The sequence below is a fragment of the Fusarium tjaetaba genome (assembly GCF_013396195.1).
Source record: "Fusarium tjaetaba strain NRRL 66243 chromosome Unknown NRRL66243_c0000148, whole genome shotgun sequence".
Lineage (NCBI taxonomy): Eukaryota > Fungi > Ascomycota > Sordariomycetes > Hypocreales > Nectriaceae > Fusarium > Fusarium tjaetaba.
In genome coordinates this window covers 1-13,053 of record NW_023501344.1, presented here as the reverse complement: position 1 = coordinate 13,053, position 13,053 = coordinate 1, and the positions used below count along the sequence as shown (strand labels likewise).

General features: G+C 47.6%; 3 protein-coding genes across 3 annotated transcripts; 2 read left to right on the top strand and 1 right to left on the bottom strand.

Annotated features, from left to right (window-relative positions):
• Nucleotides 1–917: 917 nt before the first annotated feature.
• On the top strand, nucleotides 918–2,217 carry FTJAE_7352 (acetylornithine deacetylase; the record flags this gene model as incomplete). Its single annotated transcript, XM_037354061.1, has 2 exons — nucleotides 918–1,980; nucleotides 2,030–2,217. 2 exons carry the CDS (start codon nucleotides 918–920, stop codon nucleotides 2,215–2,217), a joined length of 1,251 nt encoding a protein of 416 aa, XP_037205557.1.
• Nucleotides 2,218–2,292: 75 nt separating this feature from the next.
• Nucleotides 2,293–3,459, bottom strand: FTJAE_7351 (Methylthioribose-1-phosphate isomerase; the record flags this gene model as incomplete). The annotated part of the gene is made up of 1 exon (XM_037354060.1): nucleotides 2,293–3,459. One exon carries the CDS (start codon nucleotides 3,457–3,459, stop codon nucleotides 2,293–2,295), a length of 1,167 nt encoding a protein of 388 aa, XP_037205556.1.
• Nucleotides 3,460–3,828: 369 nt separating this feature from the next.
• FTJAE_7350 (trafficking particle complex subunit 10) lies at nucleotides 3,829–8,498 on the top strand (the record flags this gene model as incomplete). The annotated part of the gene is made up of 3 exons (XM_037354059.1): nucleotides 3,829–3,862; nucleotides 3,951–6,739; nucleotides 6,786–8,498. The coding sequence occupies 3 exons, from the start codon at nucleotides 3,829–3,831 to the stop codon at nucleotides 8,496–8,498; spliced, it is 4,536 nt and encodes a 1,511-aa protein (XP_037205555.1).
• Nucleotides 8,499–13,053: the final 4,555 nt, after the last annotated feature.

Sequence of the window (13,053 nt, the reverse complement as noted above, 5' to 3'; positions counted from 1 at the left end):
ATCCTTGTTGTCAGTTGTCGAACTGTGAAAAAAGAACAACTTATCAACCCCGCATTAAGCTTATCTCCAACATCGTGGAACTAGCCGGCTCTGATCGGAAGGACAAGCCGACATAACGGTCCGTGGCCCGATATTTCTTGCGTAACAGGTTGTGCAGGATTGCAAAGCTAGATTGTGTAAATTCGAGCGTTTCGTTCTTCATGACATGAAGCCGATACGAGCCAAGCTTGGTGCGTGAAGGAATCCGTTGAAGGAAGCCGTAATTTTGACCCCGAGATGTTCAAAGGAGAGACCAGGAGTATTTGATAAGAAGGATGGGATAGCCAATCTCTAGCAATAATAAGTTGCCATCAAACATACTTGGTATAACAAGTCTTGCATGTAAGTTCGAAACGGATATAGTCAGTCTAAGGTGTAGGTTAGGTCTATCACCGCAGCGTAATCTTGCAGTTTGCTCGTGTAAGAGAACCAGCAACACTTTTAAGGCTGGTTAGAGCTGGGACAGGCGAAAATATTGTCTTGTATGTAGAACAACCCGAGTAAAAAGCTATTCCAAGGAACAATACAGTGTTCCTGTGACAGTTTGTTCAATGTGGGGTAACCCAGCAGTTTTCATCCGTTTATATACGGGTTTTGTTATTCGCCCGATCGATATTAGACCTTCCAAATAGAGGCATTCCCCGTCCAAGGATCACTATATCATGCCACTATCCTCTCCAAAAGAAGATCCTATCTCTGTTCTTATCTGACCTGACCATCCAGGTACCCCAGACAACACCCCGACATCGGCTACTTGCGTCATTCCGCTCTTCTCCACCAATATCCGAGCTCAATTGAACCCAAGCTCCCCTTCTATTCCCCAACCTCCACCCCAAAAACTTTAAGCTACACAAACAAACCCGTTTTGTTTCCCCACGATGCGCGTCGCAACAGTCGCCAGTTTCCTGGCCTCGGCCTCTTTGGCCATTGCTTTCGATTGGCAGCAGGTCCTTGGAGATTATGACCGAAAGCCTTCCTCCGACGCCATTGCTAGTAACGACGATGCGCCCTCGTACCGATCCGAACTACTGAGCTTGCACAAGTCTCTCATTGAGACATCCTCGGTTTCTGGGACCGAGTATGATGTGGGAGTTTGGCTTGAGGGATATCTTGAGAAGAAGGGATATACTACTTCGCGTCAGGAAGTTGAGCCTTTTGACAACACGCCAGAGGGAAAGCCAAGGTTCAATGTGCTTGCTTGGCGACAAGACGGAAAGAAGACTTTCGATCCCAAGGTCTGCGTGAGCAGCCACATTGATGTCGTTCCACCGCATATACCATATGGAATTGATGATGGCGAGGTTACAAAAGAGACCATGATCACCGGCCGAGGCAGCGTGGACGCCAAGGGTAGCGTCGCTGCTCAAATCACCGCAGTTGAGAACCTTATCGAGCACGGAAAGATCGATCCCCATAAGGTCGTCCTACTATTCGTTGTCGGCGAGGAGGTCAAGGGCGACGGCATGCGCCGTTTCAGTGAGGCCATCGAGAGCAAGGAGCTTCCATACAGCCTAGACGCTGTCATCTTTGGAGAGCCTACAGAGCTCAAGCTTGCTTGTGGACACAAGGGCATGCTGGGCTGCGACGTTACCACAAAGGGCTTCCCCGGCCACAGTGGTTACCCATGGCTCGGCAAGTCAGCCAACGAGCTGATGATCCGAGCCTTCGCTAAGGTGCTCGACACCGACCTTGGCAGCAGTGAGCTGTTTGGCAACACCACTGTCAACATTGGTCGATTCAATGGTGGTGTGGCCGCTAATGTTATTCCTGAGGAGGCCAAGGTTGGACTGGCTGTGCGAGTTGCGAGCGGAAAGCAGGCTGATGGACATGTCATTGTTCATGACAAGATTCAAGCCATCTTTGACGAGGTCGACAAGGATGCTTTCATCTTCGACTGCACCCACGGGTACGGACCTGTGGAAGCAAACTGCGATGTCGATGGTACGTACACCGTTTCAAATTCTTGTGGTAGCGTCGCTAACAGGTTCAGGCTTCGAGAAAATCACCGTCAACTACGGAACCGACATTCCCAACCTCAAGGGTGACCACACGAGGTACCTGTACGGCCCGGGAAACATTCTTGTTGCACATGGCGCGAGGGAGAACTTGACCGTTGCTGATCTTGAAACTGCCGTTGAAGGATACCAAAAGCTGATTCTTCATGCGTTGAAGCAATAAATAGAAACCCAAATTTTCCGCTGCTCTAGTCTAATGGTAGCCCGCTCAAATGAAATATGACATCGTAAAGCTGGTTTATGCACCAGTGATCTTGGCCCAGCGCTCAGGCAGGATCTTGCTAAAGTCAAAGTTGCCATCGGGTCCCTTCTCAATGGCGCCCTTCTCTGTGACCACTGCGTCGATGAGCTCGGCGGGAGTGACGTCGAAGGCAGGGTTCCACACGTTGATTCGCTGATCAGCGGTAGCAACGCGGACCTTGCTGCTCTCATCGACGGTACCATCAGGCTTGATCACAGCTCCTGTGACCTGTGTAAGCTCCTCCTTCTTTCTCTCCTCAATCTTGATACCATCGCCAGTCTCAGTCTCAAGGTCAATGCTGGTTGTGGGAGCAGCGACAATGAACTTGATACCGTGGTGCTTGGCCAGAACAGCAAGTTGGTAAGTACCAATCTTGTTAGCTGTGTCGCCATTGCGAACGACACGGTCAGCACCGACAATGACAGCGGCAATGTTCTTTTCTTGCTTGCGGTTGCGGAAGAGTGAAGCAGCCATGGAGTCAGTGATGAGTGTGCTGGGAATGTTCTCGAAGACAAGCTCAAAGGCAGTGAGTCTGCTTCCTTGGTTGTAAGGTCGAGTCTCTGTGCAGAAAGCGTGCTGGAGAAGATCCTTGGACTGAAGAGTGCGAATTATGCCCAGTGCAGTGCCGTGGCCAGATGTAGCGAGGGAACCAGTATTGCAGTGTGTGAGGACCGAGATCTTCTGGTCAGGAGAAGCACCAGCTTGGGCACGCAGCCACTCAGCTCCATGGTCACCAATGGAAAGGTTGGTCTGGAGATCCTTCTCAAAGATCTTCTCAGCCTCTTCGATGAAAGCTATGATAACCTGCTCCTTGGTAGCAGTGCTTCCAACCGCCCTTATTGTGGACTTGAGCTGGTTAATAGCGTTGGTCAAGTCGACAGCTGTAGGTCGGCTTTCTTTGAGATAGTCGAGAGCTTCCTCGATTTGAGAGATGGTATCTTCAGCGTTTGAAGCTGTGATACTTCCATTGTGGAGTTCAACAGCCAGACCAAGGGCTGCTACGATGGCAATAGCTGGGGCACCTCGCACTCGCATAGTAGCGATGCTGTCAAAGGCCTCTGTTCTGTTGGAGACATCATCGTAGTGAAATTCGTGAGGAAGACGGAGTTGATCGAGGACCTGGAGTTGGCCCCGAGTGTACTTGACAGCCTTGAGAGAAGACATGATAAAGAGTCAAAACGGTTGGAAATGAGAGAAATGAATAAGTTTAACACGCTTATTAGTCGCAATTCCTCGACAAAATGTTGCCCCTCCACGATTCTGCCGCCACCCCGCCGTCAAAATGAAAATAGCGTCATGATACCCAACCAATAACACAACGCACGTGCCCTCACCGCCTGGGACCGGACAAATGCCGCTTCCGGCGCATGAAGGAGGTACCTCTACGTCAACAGGGGTCTCCAATCGTTATCCACTGGAGCTCGTTCGGGACAGCTTTAGCGGTTAACTAAACACCAACTCGATTGAGATCCCATACCTTGACTGTTTACTTGGACAAACAGCAATGACAAGTGCGCATTCAAGCTGTTTGCCATGGAACAGCCATTCTCGACGTCAAAAGTGACTGGTGAGTACTGACCTTCTAATGGCGTTTATTCCCCTGTAAACCTTAAGCCTCCCTTGAGTTGTCCGCTAACACGACACCTTGTCGCAAGTCGAGTACTTCGATCCTCACGATGTTTACAAGCTCCTCGCCCCTGGATTGATTCCCCGCTTACCGTTGCGGAACTTGAACTGGCAATCGCATGCTGGACCTCTACGATCTATCGACACGCTTCACGTTGAGCTTCTTCAGGGGGATGACCCTGGATCAGCTTCTTCTCCTCACACCCTTCGACGATCAGGGAGCACTCTCGACGATGGGTTTCAGCAGCAGAACTTTGGTGGTCGGGCAGCTTCTGCGGATCAAATAGACACGCAGTCTTTGCCTTCGAGGGCAATTGGGAGTCAACGACGACATCAAATTCCTGGTCTGCGACGGACACCGTATCTTAAGGTGCTACTGGTCAGATGCGACGACAATGAAACATACAAGACCTCCGTTCGTGCCGAAATTCGAGAATGGATCAAGACTCAGATACCGTCATCAAGCAACCCGAAACGAAATAGCAAACAAGAGAAGCACGATGCGTTCGATTACTTGATTCTACACGTTGTTCTCCCCAATACAGTAGCGTCGACGCAGCCCAGGACTAGCTCTCGCTCGCAGGAGAATTCAGAAAAGTCAGGCCCGCGATGGCGCACTGGTTCGACACCTCTGCTCGAGAAGCTTCGTACCGACTTTTCTGGCCTTGGGAAAACGGCGCCAGATCGAGTTGCACAGATCAGAATTGGAATCAACGATCTTCCGTACGATCAGCTACCGAGAGTGGTTCCTGCGGTGCCAACGGGATATTCTGAAGATGAGCATGATGCCGAAAACGCCTGGGCGGAGCTCATTGCCAAGTTCAAGAGCCTCATTCTTACCTCATTCGACTTGCGTGTGACACAGTACGAAGAAGATATCAAAGAAAAAGACGGTCAGCGAAGTTTACCAGGATGGAACTTTTGCACTTTCTTCATCCTTAAAGAAGGCTTGGCAAGAGGTTTCGAGAGTGTCGGTCTAGTAGAGGACGCTTTGGTGGGATACGATGAGCTTAGTGTTGGGCTTGACTCTGTTGTGAACGAGCAAGCTGATGAAGGTTCGCCAACGAGACACGGAGGTGCCATGCTCAGCTACACCGAAGATCTTAAGGAGATTGTCAAAAGCGCTCTTGCCAAAGCACCAGGTGGAAACACAGAAGATGAAGAGGCTGTGGATCTTCAGTCGAATGAGACTATCAAGGAGCAATTTGATGAGATACCCATCAGTGCTACTAAGAAGGCCTATAGAGACAAGATCCTCGCTAATGATGTATCGGTATTTGACTTCCGATGTTATATCTTTGCTCGGCAGATGGCACTCCTCTTGCGACTCGGGAATGCCTGGTCATCACGAGATGATCTATTGGACAAGCTGAAGGAGCAACAAGACTCTGTCTTGCACGGAGTCGCACCTCTAGCACCTCCACCAAAGCATACCGAGGAGACGGAAAATCTTGCAAGTCTGGGTGAGATATGTCGAAGGACTTTACAGTTCATTCCAGCAGTATCACAGATTATGCGACGAGACATTTTGACTGCTGTGGCATCTGAAAAGTCTGAGGAAGACGACTCTCCTATCGACCCTAACCTATCAGAAGTCATTGACAATGTGGTCGCATCGTTCGCATTTTCAGTTGCTCAGCAAATCCTTGCACAAACAGCATCAAAATCCCTTCCTATCCCCCCCTCAACTCTTGCTCCCCCTCAAAGTCAAGAACAAAAGTCCTCCATTCCTGAACCCAAGACTATGATGCATCCTGCTCGAACTACATCCCTTCATGTGTCAACAGGTCCAGCGCCTGGGACTCGTCCTCCACTGAGCCCAGGTGTGTTCCCTGGACCGGGCATGCCAAAGATCAACAATGATCAGGAATCACAATTTCTCAAGGCAGGTCTTGAAGATCTCGCCGCTAGACGCGCGGAGCTTTATATGCTGTCACGAAGCATTCTTGATGGCTTGGGTAAGAAGCGAGGGTGGAGTGACGGCTGGAAAGAGGCGCCCATTATTGCAGAAGCTGAGGCAGACTTTGAAGAGATCAGCCTTGATGATCAGCCCGCCGCAGGTGGTACTTCAGAGGAAATACCTCCTTTGGATGCTGGTGTAAACAACAATCTCCTCCAGACTGCCATCGACAACCCAGAGAACTTTTATCGTCTGTATGAGATTCTCACAGACAAAGCTCTTCGACACTATACTGTTGCAAACCATGATCATGCGGTGCAAGCAAGTATGGCAGATCTTGCTGTGCTCAACTTCTATCTCAAAGAGTATAGCACTGCTTCTTCCTATTTCTACCGAGCAACGCCATTCTTCGGCGAGAGCGGTTGGACGTCACTCGAGCTGTCTATGCTTGTCATGTATCTCCACTGTCTTCGAGAGATGAAGTCAAAGGATGACTACGTGCGAGTTGCTCTCAAGCTATTGACCAAGTCTTGTGCAGCTGAAAAGGAAAGACTAGAGCAACGTTCAAAGAGAGTATCGAGGGTTGGTAAGCCCGAGCCTGTAGATGCAATGTCTATGAAGGGCGTTGTGGGTAACTTATTTGACCTAGCTTCGTCATTGTCTTCGCAAGTCAAGGTGCACCTGTCGAACTTCTTTACAAGTATCGAGCTTGCAGGTGCTCCTGAGTATTTTGACAAAGAGGATAAATGCTCCTTGACCATTAACCTGTGGTGTTTATTACCGGACGAGATTAAGTTGGATGGGATAGATGTGCGAGCCACAGCTTCTGAGCCGGGTCCTACTAAGGAGCTGCTTTTCTCGAGGAAGGGAGACATTGTTCTGCAGCCTGGCCAAAACAGCATCACAGTTGAATGCAACGTAAGTTTACTGAATCAAGATCGAAAGACCATGCTAACAACTTCAGTCTGTCATTCCTGGAAAATACAAGATAGATCATCTTGGACTTTTCTCGAGTAATCTCTTCCTTCACTTTGAACGCGACATCAACCAACCACCTCCACAAACTACAGATATCTTCAAGCATCCCGAAGTCGTCATCTTCCATCGAGATGGTGCTCTTGATGTGCATCTTGTGGCAACAAGGCATACCTCCCTAGACAAGAACAACACACTGGACTTCACTCTCAACCCAGGCTGGAACTCAATCAAGAGTTGCGAGATCCGTCTCAGGCCCACTACTGGTGGCCTGCGGATGTTAACTCTTGAAGCCCAAGTTATCGACTCAGACGTGGAATTTGCAAAGAAGCCCGAGGCGGGTGGTATCATCTACTTCAACGAAATCCCGGCTGATTCCAGTGTTACACTACGATTCCCTTACTCGGTTGAGCATGATATCGCTGATGTGTCTGCTAAGGCCGACGTCGCATACACGCTTGAGTCGGGTCAAAAGTACACGTTTGCCAAGTCGATAATCATTCCCATCTCTCTGGCTTTGGGCGTCAACGTGCAAGATGTCTTCAAGCATAATGCACTTTACTCTCGGTTCAACGTGTCGACAGCGAGCCACAGTCCTTTGCGACTATATAGGAGTGAACTGATGCCCTGCGACTTGTTTGAGTCCGAGTTTGGCGTTCCTCCTGCTGATACAACCATGGTGTTTTCGAAACAGCCGGCAACACTACTTTACCGTATCAAAAGGAAGACTAATATTAGGTCAAGTAAACGAGCGGCGAGAACCATGTACTTGAAACTCTACTACAACATTCTACAAACGGAGATCGAGGAGGCACTTGTCAAGTCCATCTTTGATGCTCTGAATGATCCTTCCTTGGCAACTTTCTCGAAACTCATCACGTCGCTAGTTGTGAGAGAAGCCAAGACCTTGCAACCTATTGACCTCGAGCGAGCTGCACTTCTTGGTGCAGTGCCTACTGCGTTCCTGGCTGACGTTCCTTGGGATAAGTACTTTGCTGGCATTGGACGGGTACCGGGAACGCAAGTCGATGCAACGGAGAAAATATCTACTGTTATCAAGGAATGGCAAGCTTCCAATCCTCGGATTACCATTTCAGCAGCGCAGCCTGATAACCCCTGCACACTCCTCATCCCAGTTGAAATACCCTCACTGCCTATCCTGCATACAGCAGATATTGAGCTGCAAACTCCGGTCACGGAATTAATGGATCAGAAACCGGGAGCTGTCCCAACTGTGGCTGTTAACCAGATGCTCCCAGCTACACTGCATCTTAGATGGACGCAGATCTGGGACACTGAGATGCAGTACAAGAAAGACACAGAGTATAGTTATGAAGTTGCTGCGGCAGGAGACACATGGCTTCTCGGTGGCCGTCGGAAAGGTCACTTTGTCATTCCAGGCTCAAAGAAGGACCCTCTATCCTCAACATCCGACACGGAAGCTGAGATTCCACTTATTATGATCCCCCTTCGAGAAGGTTGGCTACCATATCCTGGTATTGAGATCCGAGAGGTCAAAGATGGAGTTGAGAATCAGGCCCAGACTTGTGAAGTTGACTTTAGAAACTTGGGAGAGTCGATACGAGCTGTGGGTGAGAGGAAGGGTGTGACGGTCAGCTTGGATGCGAGTGGGCCTGGAGGAGGACCGTTAGTGTTGGAGAGTGAAGAGCCAAAGAAGGAAAGGGGGAGGATAGTTGCTTAGATATAGGTGTATAATAATGAGTGTCATTTCGAATTGGATCACATCAGCGTTATCTTATTGCACACAGCTACAGCCATCAAGTGAAGCCAGTTACCAAAAGTAGAGTTCCCAGGTAAAACCAGCCAATGACAAACTCAGAATCTAGCTCTACTTCTACAACCAAGCAAAAAGATAACGTATCAATATATCGAGGAAGCAAAAACAGAGGATTCAACTGTCTGAGACAGCTGGGGTAACGATGCCCCGTACTGGAATCGAACCAGTGATCTTCGCATTACGAGTGCGACGCCTTACCACTTGGCCAACGGGGCCGGGGCGTGTCGTCCTCTTGTTGGCAAGCTCGCTTAGTTTTGGTGTTTATATTCGCGAGCCGAGAGTTTTGGTGTTGTTGAGGTACTGGGGTTTGGGGGATCTGGTGTTAAGTGAGGCTGGTTCTGAGTGCGGGAGGAGGTTGAGAAATGCGGTGGTTGAATGAGGATGTGTTGGCTTGGGGAAGGGAAGTGGAAAGACTGTTGCTTGGTGAACTTGGAGAGTGTGTAAATTCTTTCGTGAGTAAGAGAAAACCTAGCCTGCTGTGTCGCTTGTTTACTTGTCGCTATTGTCGCAAGAAAATGCATCGTTGGCTATTGGAAGAGGAGATAACATTAGAAGTTTGGGAGAAGAATAATTTGAAAAGATGATGATGTTTGGCACAATTATTTTCTTTTTGTTTTGATGTTTGCTCAGGAAAACCCGATGTTGTCGGACGAAAGTTTTTCTCATCTGCCAGTGGCTGCCACAGCTTTGCCACTCACTTACAAGTCATGTTCTCGCATAAACGTCAAACACTAATCCATCTACTCTTATCCAGCATTTATTTTCATGCTTATTACTTGAGCTTAAACTGCTCTTCACAACTCGTTTATACATGCAATACCTACGCCGTATCATTTCCGCTTCTGCTGTAGCTAGGTGGTAAATGTGAGCACCCGTGATGAGCTTTGACCTCAGTATCGAATACCAATGTATCATGAGTAAGATATCCGCATCAAGTTTGACACAATGCGAGACTGGGTATCCTGAAGACTTGATGCCAATGACTGGTGTATGGTAAGAATGGCGGTAGCAAGTTTGATGTAAGAGAAACCCTGCACACAATTGGAGGCAATGTCCCGGATGATATCTATCAGCCTACCAAGGCTAAAGAGCGAGCAGCTCTTTAGAATATTCCCATCGATGTGCGCATCTTTGCTTGCAAGTGCCCTTCATCAACTCAAAGAAGTTCAAACGCTGCGAAAAACGAGGTTGCAATCGGTATATATTTCAGCTTAAATTTGATGTTAGAGGAGAGATCGATCACGAAGCTTCAGAACTTGATATCAGTACTTTCATAGAGTCAATTGATATCCCGGTTTAGATAGATCGTCGAATACCTTCACTTTGACGAAAGACACTCAGAATCGTCTCAACGACTAGCCAACGCGAAGACGTACTCATGCGGAACTTGCTAGCGGCAGTTTCCTACATGATAACACTCGCGAGACCTGCATGGCATTTCCACCGGTCGAAGCGGACGGCGGTTAGCAGTGCTTGGTCCTCATACAAGGAGCCACATCTCAAGATGTATTGCCTAACGGCGCGCTCCTTTCGGGGACCCCAAGGATCGTCACCGTCCCTCCCCTTGAGCCTGTATGTTTGTAGGTCCTTGCCGGGATCGTTGATTATACCAAGCACTTACAAGAGGTCTGTCAAAAAAGAGGCAGAACACCAACGACTTTATCAAGTAAATTCCTTTTCTCGATGTCGTCTGAGCCGCTATTGTAAGTTAAATCTAATCGTCTATTGCTTAGCACGTCATGACAAAATACTGGCGCGTTAAGACGAGGACTTTAATGCCGAGGACGTTAGGCATACAAAAGCCAGTATCACATATGGCGGCCAGTCCATCAATAGACCCCTGAGAACATTTTGACGATAGGGATTCCAGTGCGCTTCGACTTTGCCAGAAACTTGGCATTTCTGCGACTTTTGACAGAATCTGATGAGAGACGGACTATCTGCCACGTAGCCACAAATTGTGCATTTGTACCTTTCAGTGACTCTGACTTTGGTTGTCTGGGTCTCATACCCGGCGTAAAGGTTCTCCGCTTCTTTGTGTACTCGGCTCGGATGCCTTGAACCTCCTGGAGCTGCTCAGGGGTCAGGTCACATTCGTCGCGGACAAACTCATTCCAAGAGCCCTCTCTCTGTTTCCCCCATCTTTTGTTTCTCGTCCCTTTTCTATGAGAGAGGAGTCACTTGCCCATGTGGTTTCGCTCGAGATATGGTCGGTTGATATCACTCAACCGCTCTGAGCATCGGCGGGCAGCGGTAGTGGTGGTGGTGGTGGTTGTGGTGTTGCTGGATCTGCTGGTGTTGCTGTTGTTGCTCTGGTTGTTGTTAGAAGAACTGGAATCTCAGTTCGCTCATTCATGGCCTCCATTTCAGACTCAAAACCAGGATCATTTTTATACTTCAATCTCCTTTCTGAAAGAGCGCACCAGAATACCCCAAGAGATCACCTCTCAAGATCTTGCATCGAGAGGGACGGTTCCTCTGGTGTCAGTAATGAGAATAGTGTCTGATTTTACGCATGGATGAAGAAGAATTGTGTACATTTATCGTCCTTATCACCTGGCGATAATAAAAGGGCCTGTCCTTGGCATATTAGATCTTTATATGAGAGCATGTCTTGATTTTCCACGATGCATGGTAGTGCTCATTCTAGGACAAGAATTTTATAATAGTCTGGGATGATGGTTGATGTTTTGGACCGGACTTCTCACGGTTTAACTCGGGACATACCATATCCAGCATCCCAGGCACACTCTACAGACACTTGATACTGCTCAAAAAATTGTATCATTGTTCTCCAAGCCCCCATTCCGCATCAGGCTCGTCACTGAAGGGCCATACACCACCATGGTCATTGTCAATTAGACCCTCGAGAAGGCCAACTTCGCTTACGGTGCACCCATTCCCCGAGCTCTAAAGCCAGCTGTCGCTGAACTTTGTGGTTGAGGAATGATGTCAGGTCGATGCAGAGGATGCATTCGAGCCGCTGTTTGGATGATATGTGATGCCGATGGATGCCGGAAGGCGGATTAAACCGAGTTTGCGTTTATTAACGAAATCAACTTTGACACTTCCGCAGGCGTATTTATTGGAAATGGCGTGCAGTTGAGGTGAAGTAACTTTGGTATCGCAGCCTCCCGTCGGGGTACTATTTTCTTCTGGCACAGGGCACAACATCTATAGAGAGCAGTCTTCAGGTGGAGTCGAGGAACCTTACTTGTAAAATTGATGTTGGTTTCATGATTTATTGTAACGATGAGTACGATGCTGGTGAATATGTACATATGCGAGTCGCATCCCAGATCTGACGTCGCTCAAGTTTGCAGACAAAGACACCGTCCAGGGTTGTCTTTAAGTCGACGAATATTTCGATTCTGGCAGTGGTTGGGCTATCATACAATATCCTACCACTAAGCTTTTGATAGAATAGTATCAGCTTAGTACAGACTTTCTTTATTAGATGTGTTTATCAGATAACTATTGTATAATGAGTAGGCTTGTAGACAATTTTGAGTAGACTGTAGATGACACAATTGAAACATATCACATTCCCAGACTTGATTACAGAGCAATGATTGTACAGCTGGGGTAGTAGCCAGAGGTCTAGACCACTATCAGCAACATAGTCTCGAGATATACGTACTTCGCCGAATCACCCTCTTGCTGAGAGATGGTCTCATTACGCTTGGCTGGAAGTGATGGTGAAATGGCAGCGCATTCAGAACCAGATGTGTTCTAAGTCTTGATACGCTTGGAAACTCTGGCGCTCGAGTCCTTAGGCGCTTTGGCTGTACGCTTACAAGATTCCATGGTGAATACGTGTGAAAGTGGAAGTAGAGGAAGTGGGGTGCAATGAAAATAGTTATTAATTAAAGGAAGCTGGTATGGGAGAGTACTTAAATAGTGCCTTCAACATAAACGTTTGTTGACTGTTCAAAGAATGACTGATGGAAGACATGAATATCCACTGTCCTTTGTTTGACAACACCTTCAGGCGCGGTATGTTCTATAGTACACTGTCATTGCAAGTCAAAGGGAGGTGCGAAGAGCTATATAGGTAGTTTGCTGAGTCTTGTCTCCCAATGGTGCATGCATTTGTTAGTTGGTGATGCGAAGTCTTTGACCTATATGATTGGCTGCACATTGTCTTCAATTGGTCTTGTAATCTCTATATACTGTTTATAGTAAGTATGTTAAAGAATACCTGCTATGCCTGAGAGAGCAGAGTTAAAAGAGCGGTCATAGGACTAAACTATACTATAGAAGCAACTAGGTATTATTTAAGAACTAAATATTCTTAAAAGTAGAGGTTTAATTGCCTAGAAAGCTATATATTAATTTATTAAATAGAGAAATATTTAGCCTGCTAGTTAATCTAAGAGTATTGCCCTAGCTTTAAAGTTCTTTAATAAACCTATTTAAATCTATAATAAAATTTTAAAAACTATTTATAGGTATAAGT